Source organism: Hemibagrus wyckioides, linkage group LG09 (assembly GCF_019097595.1).
Source record: "Hemibagrus wyckioides isolate EC202008001 linkage group LG09, SWU_Hwy_1.0, whole genome shotgun sequence".
Lineage (NCBI taxonomy): Eukaryota > Metazoa > Chordata > Actinopteri > Siluriformes > Bagridae > Hemibagrus > Hemibagrus wyckioides.
This window is the reverse complement of record NC_080718.1, coordinates 3,578,824-3,596,023: the sequence shown is the minus strand read 5'-3', so window position 1 is coordinate 3,596,023 and position 17,200 is coordinate 3,578,824. Positions and strand designations below refer to the sequence as shown.

The 17,200-nt window shown below is 39.9% G+C and overlaps 1 protein-coding gene across 1 annotated transcript in view; it reads right to left on the bottom strand.

The window, feature by feature from the left end:
- Positions 1 to 17,140, bottom strand: part of clmna (calmin a) — a 31,196-nt gene extending 14,056 nt beyond the window's left edge. The window contains exon 1 of the mRNA XM_058399101.1: positions 16,777 to 17,140. Coding sequence (XP_058255084.1) covers positions 16,777 to 16,861 — 85 coding nt within the window. The 5' untranslated portion in view covers positions 16,862 to 17,140. The remainder of the gene's footprint in view (positions 1 to 16,776) is intronic.
- Between the last annotated feature and the right edge of the window lie 60 nt (positions 17,141 to 17,200).

The following is a 17,200-nucleotide window of genomic DNA, read 5'->3' as shown; positions in this document are numbered from 1 at the left end:
TTTTTAAATAATACAGCAGTTTATAGCTGCTATAACCGGAATGATAAAAGAAACTAACTCCACAACATGAAATGTAATTATAAATAGACAAAATGCATCGTGTCATTTTTGCATTCAAAAAAAATTTGCAAATCATCCGCAAACTTCTGATACCAGAGGAATAAAACACGGATGGAATAGAAAAAAAATCAGGAAAATTTATTTTAATAACCTAACAGCACATCCCTGATTGTTTTATTTCTTCACTTATTTAGTAAAGTTTAAACTCGATTACTGAAGTCATGGCACGACATGGTACGTTTTAAAATAAGCAATGATTCAGAAGCCACTTGAAGGGGATGGGATGACAAAGTGTGGATTTATTTATTAAGCGATTATTTTTCATGGCGCTGGTCAAGTGATAACATGAAGATAAATAGAATTCACTTCCAATGGATGAAGTGATCACTAAATGCCATTCAGTCATATTAGTCGAGATGCAGACCTCTTCAGCTTAAAAGCCAGAGCTTTTAAATTTTTCTACATTTTCCTTCAATACTCCTGTCGTATGGCAATACAGTGGAACCTCGGCATGTGAAATGCCCTCCTTTAGGAATTTATACTTCAAGAGATGAAATTTTGTACAGACATTTGCATCGACATACGAAGCATTTTCTGCATATGAACGAAACCAACCAAACGCCGGCTAAGTCACGTGTACGTCCAGGAGCCGTTTCAAAAGAGTCAACTCACGAAACCAATGTTGCCTGTAGCACGTGTTCAAAAGCTAGGTGATTTTTCGGGTGTCTTTTTGTTGACAGATTGGTGGAGTGGGCGGTCTGTTCTACTTTTAGCCCAAGCTTGGTGGCATGACTTCCTGTGAGGACCCTTGCCATGGAATGCTTGGCTTGGGTCAGTTCTTTGTAAGCAGCCATACAGTTTACATACGCTTCGTATCGGTCATATTTTTGGGTGGCTGGAACGGATTATCTGCATTTACATTATTTCTGATGGGAAAATTTGTTTTGTAATACAGATTTTCACCTTAAGAACCCGCCTCCAGAACGAATTCAATCCCTATGCTGAAGTTCCACTGTAATTCCACCATTTGTAAATTAAACACCACTTTCTGTATCAAGCCTGAAAAGCAGTAACAATATTCCAGCGTTCGCATCAAGCTTAAATCCACTCCATTCATCATGGCTGCCTGAGGTCTGTGATGATTTGCAAGATTAGACTAACAAAACCTACAAACCCAGCACGCACGTCATCTCGCGCAGGCTCAGCTCAGAACGCTGTTATTCCCGAGGCTGCTATCACTCGGTACGAGCTCGGAGCTTCTTTACCTCCGGCAGCAATTTGAATCAATGGTTCAGAACCGCGCGATAAAGAAAACAGCAGACTCGGGTTACACGGACTCATACTTAAAAATCTCAGAGCAAATGGTCTGATGCGTACATACTAACAACGTGGCTTATTTGGGCGGCCTGGATTATCCGAGAGAGTCATGAAAAATGCAAATACGAAGCATTCAAATTGTTTTTGGGCGGGTGGGGGAGGGGGAGGGGAGGGATATCCCATTTTACTGAAGCTGATAATCTCGCAGCACAGGAATCATAATAATGAACACTGTTCAGCCTGATTAATGGTCGATATTTCAGCTGAAACCGTATTAAAGAATGTGAGTAATTTGAGATACGGTGTGGTTTTTTGTAAGGGTTATGAAAGGAGTCTCCAGTGTCAGGAGTCCAAAGGAGTCGTCATTTCACACCATGATTTTTTTTTTTTTAAAAGGACATGAAAAAGAGTTCTTTTATAAATAAAAAAAAGTGTAACTGGTGTGCCAATTAACACTGGCTCCACATCATACCACCCTGATTATTTTCCTTTAACATGAAATACCTAAATGAATACACCGATCAGGTATAAAATTCTGAGCAGTGAGAGGTGAAGTGAATAACACTGAGTATCTCCTCATCATGGCACCTGTTAGTGGGTGGGATATATTAGGCAGCAAGTCAACATTTTGTCCTCAAAATTGATGTGTTAGAAGCAGGAAAAATGGGCAAGCGTAAGGATTTGAGCGAGTTTGACCAAGGGCCAAATTGTGATGGCTAGACCACTGGATCAGAGCATCTCCAAAACTGCAGCTCTTGGGGGGTGTTCCCGGTCTGCAGTGGTCAGTATCTATCAAAAGTATCCTTTAAGACCTGTAAGTATACTTTAAAGGATCTGTTGCTAACATCTTGGTGCCAGATACCACAGCACACCTTCAGGGATTTAGTGGAAAGGTCAGAGCTTTTATTTTTAAATTTCCCCTGAATGCTACTAGAAATGTCTCCTAGAAATGAAATCTCCAAAATGACTCAACAAGTCCTTATAAAAATTCACTTCTATTTCAACACACAAGCATTAAACACTCCAAAGGAAATTAATGTTACTTTCACTCACATTAACAGAATCTGACCCTGAGCTAAAGATAATAAATGCAGTCCTTGTCCCCTTCATACACTATAAATGTCTTTATTCAGAAGGTTAGAAATGATTGTTATGGTGCTGTGGCACGTGTTAGCATTTACAAAATTTCAATCCAGGCATTGTGAGAGTCAGTGTTTTCATTGGCTTTAAATGGAGGCTTTTCTGTGGAAACAGCTTTACGAATAAGGAAACTGCACACACACACACACACACACACACACACAGGGATGATGCAGTTAATAAGAATGTCTTGGTAAAACAAAAATAGATGACTTGCTCCAGAAAGTTGAAAAGATAAAACAAAATTCTTCCAAAGATGGAAAGAACATGGCACAAACGACGACTCCAGTTGGCCGTCCACCAAAATTCAGTGACCGAGGGGATTAGTCAGATAATCGAGCCAAAAGCTAAAGGTGATGCTACCACCACCATGCTTCTCAGTGATAAGCAGCATTGGGTTTCTGCCAAACATTCCAAGGTCAAGGTTTAATCTCATGAATCAGACCAGGGAAAACTCCAAAGGGATGTGACTCATGTGACTTGGCATTCCTCCACAAAGCCCAGATTTGTGAAGTATCCAGGCTACGAATTTCCTTCTCCTGTACAAGGTCTCACTAGCTTCTTTAGAGTTCTCTTTGCTTTCATGATTCCTTCCATTATCAGTGACCTGACTCCATTTCACTGCCATATTTTTCCACAGGTTGTGAAAGCTCAATGGCCCAGGGGATCAGTAGGTCAGCGGTTCAAGCCCCACTGCTGAACAAGGTCCTTAACTTCTTCAGGAGCAGGTTCAACCAGCAACAGTCACCAAGCTATGATATGCAAAGAAACCTTTAACACTCTAGGATCTTAGTGTCCAAAATTTCTGCACACACGTCAACCAAACCTTAATTGCTCCTTCCAAAACGTCTGTCGGGTCCAAGAAGCTCTTTGTTTGGACATCTTCTCCAAGACCCTACGTTCTCCAGGAACAGGTATATTTATCCTGAAATCATGGGACACTTTAATTTCCTATAACATAAACAGAATAAATGCTATATACTCTACAGGTGGTACTTATCTTACCCTGAAATTACAGATCTGGCTGGTGCTTTCGGAAAAGTAAAGCCAAGTTGGCGCTGGATTGAGAGACACTTTATCCCTTCTTTAGGAAAGAGAAAGAGAAAAATCAACATTCCAAAATTAAACACTCCAGCTGCAGCATCTCAGAACAGAGCAGGACCGGGTGCAGTGGAAGAGCCGAGCGTTCGAAAGAGGATGAGGAAGATAAATTAAAGTGCATACAAATGCGCGTCGGATCGAGAGCAAAAAGAAAGCGACGAAGACTAATTCCATGGAGTTTAGGCCAAATGTTTGCTTATTAATTTGCTCGAATATAGACGCTCGTTATTCTCCGAAGGCTTTGCTGCGAGATGAAAGACCAATTTGACATGATGGCTGGGGGAAAAAAAATCATGTAAACAGTGATTATTCATGCGCCGTCTTATCTAACGGGCCGTAATGACTCCTGTGAGCAGGATTTGTTTGCGGAAATACCACATTAAGACATGATTCCTTTTGATAAGCTGTGGATAAAGAGTCTGGGGGAAAAACACACCTGCATTCTGTTCACACATGGCAGCAGCTATTTTTTCCCTAAACTTGAAATTAAAACTAACCCCTAGCGCATGCGAACTTTAATAATTAATCAGTATTCATTCATATTTGTTCAGATTTCTATTAAACTTAGCTATTAACACTCAGAAGACGCAGAGTCATTGGTCATACCAGTTAACAAGCCACGACGCTAGTGGGATTTCCGCCAGCTGTGATAACATGGGTGGAAAATAAAATCCATTTAGTTATTCTCTCTAATGTTCCTTTCCGTCACAAAGTGAGAAGAAAAAAAGGTCTTCAGCTTTAGCAAAACGTAAACAGATGAATAAGAACTAGCAAAGTTATGCATGTTAGCAAAGTTATGCAAAGTTATGCTCATAAAGTGAGCGCAGACTCCTGAGCTAACGCTTTAGCTGTTTATGGAGAATTGGACAAGTCTGACTATCCTACTGTGTTCACCTGATCTGTGTTAAGCTCTTTATTAGTTTGAACGAGAGAAAGAGAGAACGAGAACAAGAGAATGATAGAACGAGGCCATGAGAGAGAGAGAGAGAACGAGGCCATGAGAGAGACTGCAAGAGAGAGAACGAGGCCATGAGAGAGAGAAAGAAAATGAGACAGAGAATGAGAGAAAGAGAATGAGAAAAGGATAGAACAATAGAATGAGGACATGAGAGAGACTGAGAGAGAGAAGCAACAGGAGAGAGAAAGAGAGAACGATAGAATGAGGACCTGAGAAAGACAGCACAAGAGAGAGTGAGAACGATAGAACGAGGACATGAGAGAGAGAGAGAGAGAGAGAGAGAGAGAACGAGAGAGGGAAATAGAGAGCCAACGAATGATAGAAGCAGGACATGAGAGGCAGCGAGAGAATGAGAGAGAAAAAGAAAGAGAAAAAGAGAGAGAGAGAATGAGAGAATAAGAGAAAACGAGAGAGAGAGAGAGGAGATAGAGTGGATGAGAGAGAAAAAGAATGAAAGAGATAAAAAGGGCAAGCATATGAGAGAGAGAGAGAGAGAGAGAGAGAGAAAGAGAGAGAAACACAGATTATGGTGTTAACTGTAAAGTACACTCTCTTAAAGCGGATAATCAATTCAATCAGCTTTACAGGCTTTTTAAATCCTAAGCAGCAGAAAGCTGGTTTATGGCCTTCAAGGCAAGAACAAGTGAGGAACAAACGTTTAGAGGAAAACACTCCGGTGTGAGCTTTGCCTTATTCAGCAGCATTAGCAGCACTTTTCCAGCTGGTAGAAACACCTGCATCGAATAAAAAGAAATAAATAATAAATAAAATCGCTTCACGATGTCCTCACATGACCGAAAATAAAGCTGACCTCAGCACCTCTTACATCAGACTGACTTTACGGGTTTACCAATAAATGACTCAGACTTTAACATGCACTTCTGAATCAGTTCTTTCACCAGAACGATTAGCCAATCCACTGGCTAAACTATTGGCACCCTACCTGCACCAATATTCCTATATCCAGAATACTAACACACGCATTAGGTGAGCACAAACAGAGACAGACCTTTATTTAAATGTGTCTCCACACCTGTGCTGGAGAGAAAAACAGCCCTCAGGCTCGTCTTGTAATGTCTTGGTTCGCTCCTCCATGCAAAATATTTCAAGCTCTTGTTTTATATTCGGAGGTTTTGTGCATGCAGACTTTGCCAGTTCATTTCACACCACCTGAGAGGTGCAAACACCCGAGACTGAGTCACTGCAAGACACTGACTGTGGGTTTCTTCTTAACCGTTTCGGTGGAAGCGTATCGGAGAACCTCTTGGAAGAGTTTTAAGCTGAAATTTCAAGATCAAGATGAATAGAAATCTTTACAAAAACCATGAAAGCACCAGCCTCAAGAACAGCACCAAAGCATCAATGATCCACCAAGATAAAATATTTTTCAGTGGCTATTATACAATACTTCTCATTTCATTCTCTCACTCTCCCTCTCTTTTTTACACTGCTATTGTTTTCCTGTTTAATAGATGTAAAAATCTGCGCTTAAATATATTTATCCATATTTTTACATTAATTTTGTCCAAGCCAACAACCTTCTTTCTCTTCTGTATTGAAACTTCTTTGTTTTTTCCCATGGTAATGGACGACAAAGGGATTTTACATGCATGCAACCTCTTATTTATTCCCCATGGAAACAGCACATGGTTACAGACGACAACAGGAGTTGCCGCAGACTCTGACGATTTAAATACGTATAAGAAATCAATTTATTTTAATAATCCTTAAGAGTGTCAGCTGCTATGTATACAGTATTTTTGCGAGAAAATATTATTATTTTTAATATAATAAGTATTCTAAGTAGATATAAACCAAACTGGCAAATTTGAATCACTGTCCATTTTTAAATACATACACTGATCAGGCATAACATTATGACCACCTGCCTAATATTGTGTTGGTGCTGCCAAAACAGTAACAGTAGCTCGTCTGTTGGATCGGATCGCACGGCCCAGCCTTCGCTCCCCACGTGCATTTATGAGCCTTGGCCACCCATGACCCTGTAGCTGGTTCACCACCGTTCCCTTCCTTGGACCACTTTTGATAGACACTGACCACTGCAGACCGGGAACACCCCACAAGAGCTGCAGTTTTGGAGATGCTCTGATCCAGTGGTCTAGCCATCACAATTTGGCCCTTGGTCAAACTCGCTCAAATCCTTACGCTTGCCCATTTTTCCTGCTTCTAACATCAACATTGAGGACAAAATGTTGACTTGCTGCTTAATATATCCCACCCACTAACAGGTGCCATGATGAGGAGATCATCAGTCTTATTGACTTCATCTCTCACTGCTCATAATGTTATTGCCTGATTGGTGTATTTTATACAATAATTTTTGCTATTTAATTTTTTTTTTTCCAAAATGATATTATCTGATACTAGATTAAAAGCAAGACTGCGAATATGATTTCTGTATTATTAAAAGGGAATTATTTCCAGCGAGATGTAGAAATGGCAGCCGCGTCAGCATGGATTATATCCTGCAATAAAATTTGGAAGAAGAACAGAAGACATCGGTGTTTAAATGTGAGAGTGAATTCATGTCTGCATCGGTGCGGAGGTGGATGTTAAAGATAAACCAGCGGAGGGAGAGCATGAGGAGAGAAACACTCTGCTAACCACACACACATACAGCGCTTATATAAGAGCTTGGCTGCAGAGGTTTTCTTATGCATATCCACATCTGTATGCAGTCGTGAGCACCAGATATACAGACGCCACTCCCACTGCACGGGAATTTCTGACCACCGATGATAACGAGGATGCAGTTACATATTACATAAAAGCTCTGGTTTTTATACACATCACGCATACATTTATAGACCGAGATACAGACGTACGGTACGGCTACAGAAATCTAAACTGACCCTTTTTTCCTTGCTAGCTCATGTCAAAATCGATTACTCCAGACCCTTGTCTGGAGTCTTCCACTAAAATTCAGTGACTTTTCCTCACCTCTCAAATGGCCTCCGATTTCTTTGGTACATCTCTAATAGCATAATAATAATTATAATAATATTCTAATCCCCTTAGTTCAAGCAATAAGACACAAAAACATCACCCCCAGGAATTCTTTAGGAGATTAAGCATGTACTCTGACGGTGAAGCCGAAGCAATACTTAACCAAGATTAGCCCCGCCCACTTTAAATAGTGCCGCAGTGATGACATGACATAGCCCACCCACTTTACCATGAAGGAAGTGCAATTTTGCTGGTAAATAGTGCTGCCATGATGACATGGCATAGCCCCGCCCACTTTACCTTGAAGACAGTACAATTTTGTTGATTAGAGACAGATAGATAGATAGATAGATAGATAGATAGATAGATAGATAGATAGATAGATAGATAGATAGATAGATAGATAGATAGATAGACAGACAGACAGACAGACAGTAGTGCTACAGGAATGATATGACATGATTTCCCTAGATTGAAGCGAAAGTTAGTGCCCCCTGGTTCCCTTAACAAAAAGCCAACAGAAGTTTTCCTAAGGCTTTTGGATTATTCAATAAAAATAAATAAAATTTAAAAAAAAAAAAAAAAAAAAAAATCAGCAAAAGTTTATGAATCCTACATGAACACAGCTTTTACGAATTTTAAAACTTAAACACAAAATAACCAGAAGTTATAAAGGCTATAAATGAACGACGCCATTAACGGTCACACGACTTCAATGTGACCACTGCTAAACTTTCAACTTGTACAATCTTAATTCTCTGATAAGTATCCACTCTATAAAAAGCTGGTGTTGGAATTTTGCAAGAGGGTGTTATTAGTATAAACACAACAAGGCTGTAGGAGTTGTAAAGGCTTGAGGAGTTTTCCTGTTCAGCGTGATGACGTTTTAATGTCCCCAGAGAACCTCTGTAGTGCTGATGTTAGCATAGAAAATATCTCGAGTTTGTCTTAACCAGACACCAGATTTTTTAGGCATTTAACCAAAAAAAAAACCCCATTCAATAAATCCACTGATTTCGTAACAATAGAACTGGAAGAAATCCGAGTCGAGTCTATGTTGTAACTCTGCGCTGTTTAGCAGCGAGACGTTCAAGGAGTCGATCATCAACTACGTACACATTGTGAAATTGCTCATTAAGAGGACACTGAAAATCTCAAGTGTTTTAAAAAGCTGACATTGAAACCTGACGGTTATTACTTAGGTTTATGATCTCCTATTAAACACCACTGTAGCTGTGCTAGCTGTGTGAGATACACAACACAATTAAAAAAAAAAATAAAAAAAATAAATAAAAAACACACTAACCAACAAACAAACACCAGAAACATATGTAATGGAGCTTTCTGGAACAGCAATGCAACAGCAACAGCTTTCATTGTTTCGTTGTACAGAATCAACAGATTCTCTGGAAATGATATATAGCACTGCTACATAGAGATCGAAATGATAAAGCACAACGTGCACCAGTGCAGCTCTGGGGGATTTACATCACAGCTCAGAACAACGAGCAATTAAAACCACGTTCTCCGGAGACGGCTGCGGGCTTCCTAGAAGCAGTGGATTAGATAATAGATTATTTTCCACAATGGGCTAACGGTGAGTTGATCCTGTCCAAACAACATGGATGACTCAACAGTTCTGCACTCTGGCGACGGTTTCACAATGTTTAAACAACACAAGGCACACTTCAGGATGAGGACGGGAAGGGAAATAGACTTCACTCGGTGTCAAGTGGATGCTGGAGTGGGAGGAGTGCAGTACAGCGCAGTATTGATGGAGGGAAAAAAAAAAAAGAGGGGAGTGGAAGGAAGAAGAAGAGGGAGAAAGGCTCCGTCCAAATCCTCCGTCTAGAATGTTTAACAATGCAGCCTACGTTCACTACGAGGTGGCAATTGAAAAACTCCTCTGTATTGGAGTAGGACATTCCAAAAGGGGCAGTTTGCTTGTGTGTGTATTTGTATCTTGGTGAGGAACAATTGTCCCCATAAGGATCGAAATATCTGAAATTTTTATCCTAGCCGGGGCATTTGGCCAGACCCTGCTTTTAAAAAAAAAACAATAATACACTATTAAAAGTGGTCATGTTATTATAGCTTAATGGGGACCACAAGTCCCCATAAGACACCTTCATGTCACACACTCGCACCTTTTGCTTCATTTAGGTTATTTCGTTTTGTTTTTTCTTAAGAAACAAAACCAGCCTTTCCTTGTGGAGATAAACCAAAAGTCCCCACAGGAAAAACCTGTTTTTCTTTCTAAAAAACACAACAACAAAAAAAGACCTGCAGGTTTTATTTAACAGCAACAAGAAGAATAAAACAACTACTGTAACACCAAAAGTTGTGTGTCTTGACCTTTAGAGATAGTCCTCACAACGAAAACCTGTTTTCGTTACTTTGCTACTCAAAATGCAGCTATTTTATATATTTAAAAAAAGTGTGTGTGTATATGTGTGTGTTTGGGGCATGTGTTTTACAACAAAGTGGGGACCAAGTGTCTCTACAAGAATTGGAATATCAGAACAATGAAAAGGTCCCCAAAAAGAAAACCTGTTGTTTATATTAAAATAAATAGCCATAAGGTGTGTAGGTAGTTTTTGATAGTTACAAAATGTCCTCACAAACATATTAGACAATTCTGACCTTGTGGGGCCCTTTAGCAGGTCACTACAGTGTCCTACAAAACCTACTTTAAAAAGGCAGCGGTTATTTAAAAAAAAAAAAAAAAGGTTTCTTTTGGGTTAGTTTAAGATTAGCTTTAGGGGTAGTGAAGCATTAACAGTTAAATCAATGGAAGGTCTTCACAAGGTCCCCCCCCCCATCATGCGAAAGCTCGTCTAGTCGAGTGCGACAGCGCCTCTCTGTTTCACTGCCACTTTCCCGTCCCGGCGCAAACTGGCTGCTTTTCAACACGTCCAAAGACTTGAGCAGATGTCAGACCCTTAAACCGTAAAAGCTGCCATCTTCTTCATGTCTGGGTCTCATAACACACATTCAGACCCACCTCGAATTTTTTAAAGAAATAAATAAAATCAACAGCGTGACATTTAGCAGGCCAGAAAAGTTGCGAACCTGCCATCTGCGATGACGAATAACCTTTTTCCCATCAGATAGGATTTCCCATTTCTACCTTCAACCTTAACTGGGCTGAGGTTTTTTTTTTTTGTTTTTTTTTTACTAAAAACTCTAGGCAGGATTTTCATCATCCGGGCCATTCTGGAAGTGATCCAGGAAGTCAAGGTGATTAAGTTGTCTTCATTTGTCACATATACATTACTGCAGAGTGAAATTCTTTCTTTGCATATCCCATCCTTGGAAGTTGGGGTCAGAGCCCAGGGTTAGCCATGATGCAGTGCCCCTGGAGCAGGGTGGGTTGAGGTCCTTGCTCAAGGGCCTAATGGTGGCAGTTTGGCAGTGCTGGGGCTTGAACCCTGATGATCTGGTCAACAACCCAGAGCCTACCACCACCCCAATGCTAAAAAATTCGAAGCCCTCTAGATGATGTCTACAGAAAAAAGCAGACTGTTTAAATATGCAAGCTAATCAGAAAGCAGCGTATGAGTCTAAACAATCGTCGTACATCCATTATAGAGATAAGAAGAGGCGGTGGAACTCTGACAGTGATTGAAAAGGAGGTTGCTGTTGCAATTAGATCTCACGTCAACGAGCAGCGGGTTTCCTTGCTGGCTCTCCACACACACCCCCCCAAACATTAAGGAAATCAATTGGGAGGCATCGAGTGGGAAAATTAAACATCGCAATACAATAGAACGCTGTTTGTAATCGTTTGGCGGATAATTTACTTGGAAGGCGGATCACACACATCGAGCATCAAATCGGCGGTCACGAGACCAGATTAAACTATCGACTAGCTAGCTTGCTAACTCAATCACCAAGCTAACAACAGAAAAAAAGCTTCAAGAGTATCGGGTTTGTGATCACGATAATATCAGCATCAAGAATGATATCAGATTTTTTTATTTTTAAAAATAAGGGATTTAAAGCTAGCAAAAATCGGCAATCCTTAGTTCGCGCTGAAGAAAGTTTCCGTGTCTTTACATCGTCTAACCCTTTTTAATCGCACATACAGAATTCAGCTACGATTTTTAATATGACCATCTCCCAAGATGTGCGACAAGTAATAACCTAAAAAAAAAAAAAAGCCCAATGAATGAACCAGTCGAGAGCATTAACCTCAGAGCCACTAATCACCATCTCAAATCCTACAGATTTAATAAACAGCTCTCTCGGACCCGCTTTAATGTTCTCTCACTAATGAAACAATCCCTTTTACGAGGAGCCTCTCAGGAAATACAGATAAAAAAAGGTACAGATTTATGGCTTTCAACACCGCCTCACGGATTCACAGCCGCACAAAGCGAGGATTGAAATAGCAATTTGTCAAGTCAGTAAGCCACAAACTGGTGCACGAGGATCTAGTGCGAAAGATGGAGGATAAAGAACTGAGCAGTCCAGAAAGAAAGACGCGGGTTTTATTTTTTTTGTTTTTATCTTCGTCGTTAAGATATCCCGAGACCGTGCAAGTTGGGTCTTGTATTTAGGACAGCTCAGAGGATTAAATCTCACGTTTAAGATCCTTATCGACACCCACACACACCTTACTTCAGATCTTCTCACATGACTAAACGACTTTATTTATGTGATAAAGACTTAACTCCTAATATAACACGTCCACTTTAATAGGAACACCTGTAAGCCCGCTCATCATGCACGATTATCCGATCAGCTTTCAGCTACCAACTCAGAGTTCATATCGAACATCTAATCTCTTTAAACGTTGTTGATGTCTACTTTCAGTACATCAGCTGATATTCTGAGATTTTCACACTTTCTAGAGTTCCAATTCTGTAGGTGGAATCATCCTGTTATTGAGAGAGAGAGAGACAGAGGAGAACATTCAGGCTGGTTTAACCCGACAGGAAGGCTACGATGCCCCAAACAACCACGAATAAGCAGAAAAGCATCATGCACAACTTGTCGAATCTTGGAGGTGGATGAGCTACAACAGATCAGGAGCCAGTCCTGTCAGCTAAGAAGAACTGAAGCATGAACATTTTGCACAGGTTCAGGTAGCAAAACATATTAAGTAGGAACACTAAAGTCTTCGTAATTTAATGACGAGCATTGGCTCCTGTTCAGTAATATTCTAATGCGACAATAACATGAGCATGAGCAGCTTTTGACGTTTCACCGAGGGTGATTTCCGAACAGAGCTCCACACAAACCCACTCACACAGCCAGTCTGAATCCCAATCACCTCTCCAGGCGCTGTGTGTGATGTGTGGGAACATACTGCGCTGAAATTCCAGCTCTGATGCAGAGGCCAACGCTCTTACAGTGAACAGTGTGGGTTATACAATCAGCTCCGAGGCTGTGCTCTCTGCAGCATTTCATCCGTCATCTAATTTCTGCTTTCGCCAATGTGTGTGTGTGTGTTTATGAGCACTTGGTGTTATACCTCCATAGAAACTAAAGGCTGCTGTATAGACCACAGACTCTGAGCAACATCATGCTAAAGAAAAATGGGAATGTAAGAGATTATGGACACTGATAATAATAATAATAATAAAGATTTAGCTATTGTGGTGCAAAAGTGGTGAAAAAGTGCTCCAGGGTGCTTCACATGGTCCCACTTTCTGTTGGAAACCTTGACTCATAAATGTAAAGCAATGCTGCATTTGACTAAAGGACAAAACTCATCATTTCCGACTTCCGAGTAGGAAAAAATGAGTTCATCAATTCAAGATGGCTGCTCCCAGCACCAGCAGTAGAACTTCTTACATTTAAATTACACATACATATGAGCTTTAATTTGTATACAGTAATTTGCTGGTTTGAGGTAAATATACACCACTCATCACAGGTTGGAGCTAACAAAAGACACCTCAGGGTCCATGTTGATTTTTTTCCCGCCACTTTGTAGCTCGGACCTATTCCAAGCTCCGATTTTTGGCTAGCTAGCTAGCTAGCGCAGACGAAAACATAAAAAAATTCATGTATAAAAATGTCGCTTGCCATAGATAAAATTACCAACCTGACAATTGAGCTATCTTTGATTAGTGATGTGAAAAAGCTTGATATCTCTAGTGAAAGCTTTCGCATCTCATTAAAAATCTGGAGAAAGTAAATATCAAGTTCATTCAAACATCTCTCCAAAAACTGGAAACTTAAGAGACTGCTGTTATGCAGCTTTCCAAACACATCTCACAAACACACCTCTGTCTCCTAGCAATCAGAAGACTCCATGAGAACGACATTGTTATGCATCGTATTGTTATAAGCACACGCCGAACTGACGCACAAAACACAATACCCCAAATTAACAAACTGGGATATAGTGTCAGATTAACGGCCGTAGAGATTAGGCTAAGTTCATCTGAAGTCAATAATTCAATACATGAATCATTTAAGGAGTCGTTTACAAATGTACATGTATCATTTGAGGAGTCATTTACAAATGGATGAGTATCATTTGAGGAGTCGTTTACAAATGTACATGTATCATTTGAGGAGTCATTTACAACTGCACAGGTGTCATTTGAGGAGTCATTTACAAATGTACATGTATCATTTCCAGAGTCATTTACAATTGCATAGGTGTCATTTGAGGAGTCATTTACAAAAGGTACATGTATCATTTGAGGAGTCATTTACAATTGCATAGGTGTCATATGCGGAGTCATTTACAATTGCATAGGTGTCATCTGAAGAACCATTTAAAAAGGTACATGCATCATTTGCAGAGTCATTTACAATTGCATAGGTGTCATTTGAGGAGTCATTTACAAAGGTACATGTATCATTTGAGGTGTCATTTACGAATGAATGAATATAATTCAATACCATGGGTGATGACACACAGGAGACTGAATATGTGAAGCTTGTGATGCAATGAACACAGATTTAGTCTTATATTTGCTCATGAATGCCAACAGAATGCCAGACGGAGTAAAGCCTTAGCAGACAGACAGCTTTATCGTAAATCCCTGTGATTCATTTCCACCTGTGGAAACTTTCCTCATATCCCATGATGTCAGAAGAATCCAAATTCAATTAAAATGTACCACCACAGAGCAAAACTAATCTTTGATCCATAAAAATAGCAACAGTGTCAAATGAACTCTTAAGTAAGCTTGTATGAAACATATATAAATATATAATATATATGAAATAATGCATAAAAAAGGTTAAACACTGCACAATGAACGTTATATAAATGTTTTCTGTCTTTACTGCATAGTGTGTGGGTTGAAAATAACAGGACTATCCTCGTTCATCCCATCCTAGCTGTCGTGTTGCTATGGTTACCGTAAAAAAAAAAAAAAAACACAACTGATGTTTCACCTGAAACTTTTCATGCAATAAACAGAGAGAGAGTGAAGGGAGTCTTTTACAAAGGTAAGAGACATTTAGAAATTTACCTGCATCATTTGAGGAGTTGTTTAGAAATGTAAGGGAATCAATTGAGGAGTCATTTACAAATGTGCATGTATCATTTGAGGAGTTGCTTACAGTTTTATGGGCGTCATTTGAGGAGTCATTTACAAATGTATGAGTATCATTTAAGGAGTCATTTACAATTGCATAGGTGTCATTTGAGGAGTCATTTAGAAATGTACGAGTATCATTTAAGGAGTCATTTACAACTGTACATGTATCATTTGAGGATTCATTTAGGAATGTATAGGTGTCATTTGAGGAGTCATTTAAAAATGTACATGTATCATTTAAGGAGTCATTTACAAACGTATAAGAATCATTTGAGGACTCATTTACAAGTGTATGAGCATCATCTGAGGAGTCATTTTCGACTGTACGTGTAGCATTTGAGGAGTCTGAAGGAGTCAAAAAGTGTTTGCAAGTGTAATCATTTCAGGAATCGTTTATAAATGAAAGCATGTTATTTTTAAGAAACGTTGACAACTGTAAGTGTATCATTTAATGAATCGTTCACATGTGTAAGTATTACTTAAGGGTATCGTTCCGATTATAAATAACAAATTAAAAACGTGTGAATATACTTTGTGGAGTCTTTTACATATGTAATTGAATGACTTGCAGTCAACATATTTGTGTTTATAATTTATCTTTAAGGTACAGAAGCCTACCTCTGAGAATGGACTGACCCAGACCCAATGAACTGACCCAGTGCTCACTTGGGGCTAGGATTTAGACACCACTACAAGTGAATGATGGAAAACTCTGACAAAACACTGGAGACTCCTTCCTTAGTGTAAAAAAAACTTCTCCTTACAGAAAATTTGATCGTATTAAGAATTAGTCATTACTAGCCAATTAGATTAAATTGAACTTATTAGAACCATCACATTAGAGATGCATGCATTATAAGATATTAGACAACAGTTCGCTCTGGTCGACTAATTTGATTGGTCAAGCAGCATTCCAAGAACGCTTCATCAGTCTGTTTAACCCTACAAAACATGTACAATTCAAAACGGTTAATACACTAGTGTTAGCAACATCATCGCAACAGCAAACATGGCAAACGATACCTTTTTCACGAATACAGCTTTTCGGTCAAAATATGAAAGCTCCTCAGAAGACGATCCCAAGGAAGAAGGTTCAAAAATCCACACCGCAACCTACATTATATTACTTTCTTGTTTGTAGAACCATTCGATAACAAGAATTTCTCACAAGCAACAGTACAATTATTCCTACACCGAATCGCAGTCATACCGATATTCGGTATATACACACTCTTGCTCTTGACATTACTGAATTAATTAATCAATCAACACCTTCTCACCCCGAACGCGTGGAACAACTTACTTGAATCATGCTTTGCCTTGTTAGACTGCACAGAAGCCAGAACGATCGCAACAGAGATATCGGTATCACAATAAGAAGAATATCGCGGTAACGATATTATCGCTCGGTCCCTTGAGGAAAACACTGAGGAATGTTTTGTTTTGTTTTACGCCGAGCTCCTTTATGGAGTCTAAGCTTGTGGAACAACTTGTGGATTTTTTTTTTTTTTTTTACATGTATTTATTTGTTTTGAAGTGCGAAACCAAACATTACCATTCCGGGAGTGATGTTTGTGTAACAGAACCGGTAGTGTCCCGTTCACGCAGCTTTTCAAGTTTGCGCGTGCTTTTCTTTTTTTGGCGCAGATCCATCAGGATGATGATGATGATGATGGTGGTGGTGGTGGTGGTGGTGAAGAAGAAGAAGTGCAGCACACCTACCTTGAAGGTTTTGCACTCGGATGTCGCTGATCTGACCGATCAGTTCCTCCCGCTCGAACCAGTCAGTCCATTCCTGGCCGGCCATGATGGCAGAGCAGCTCCTCTCTGCACCTGGTGCGCAAAACTCTTTTCCTTTAAATTATTCCTTGGAGTCTCTCGGTGCCCATGCGTGCAGCTGGGGGAAAATCCTCCAGTCTAGAGTAAAGAAGCAGCAGGAGCTGCTGCTGTTTCTGCCTCCGGCTCGTGCATGATGATGATGATGATGTGATGAAGGTGCACCGAGTTTCCTGCAGCAGCACTACTACTACTACTACTACTTCTCTCTCTCTCTCTCTCTCTCTCTCTCTCCTTGGAGTGAAATGCAGTGCAATGGTAGCAGCACCTGGGTCAGATTTCCCGTCATTCTCCGTGCACGCCTACTAAC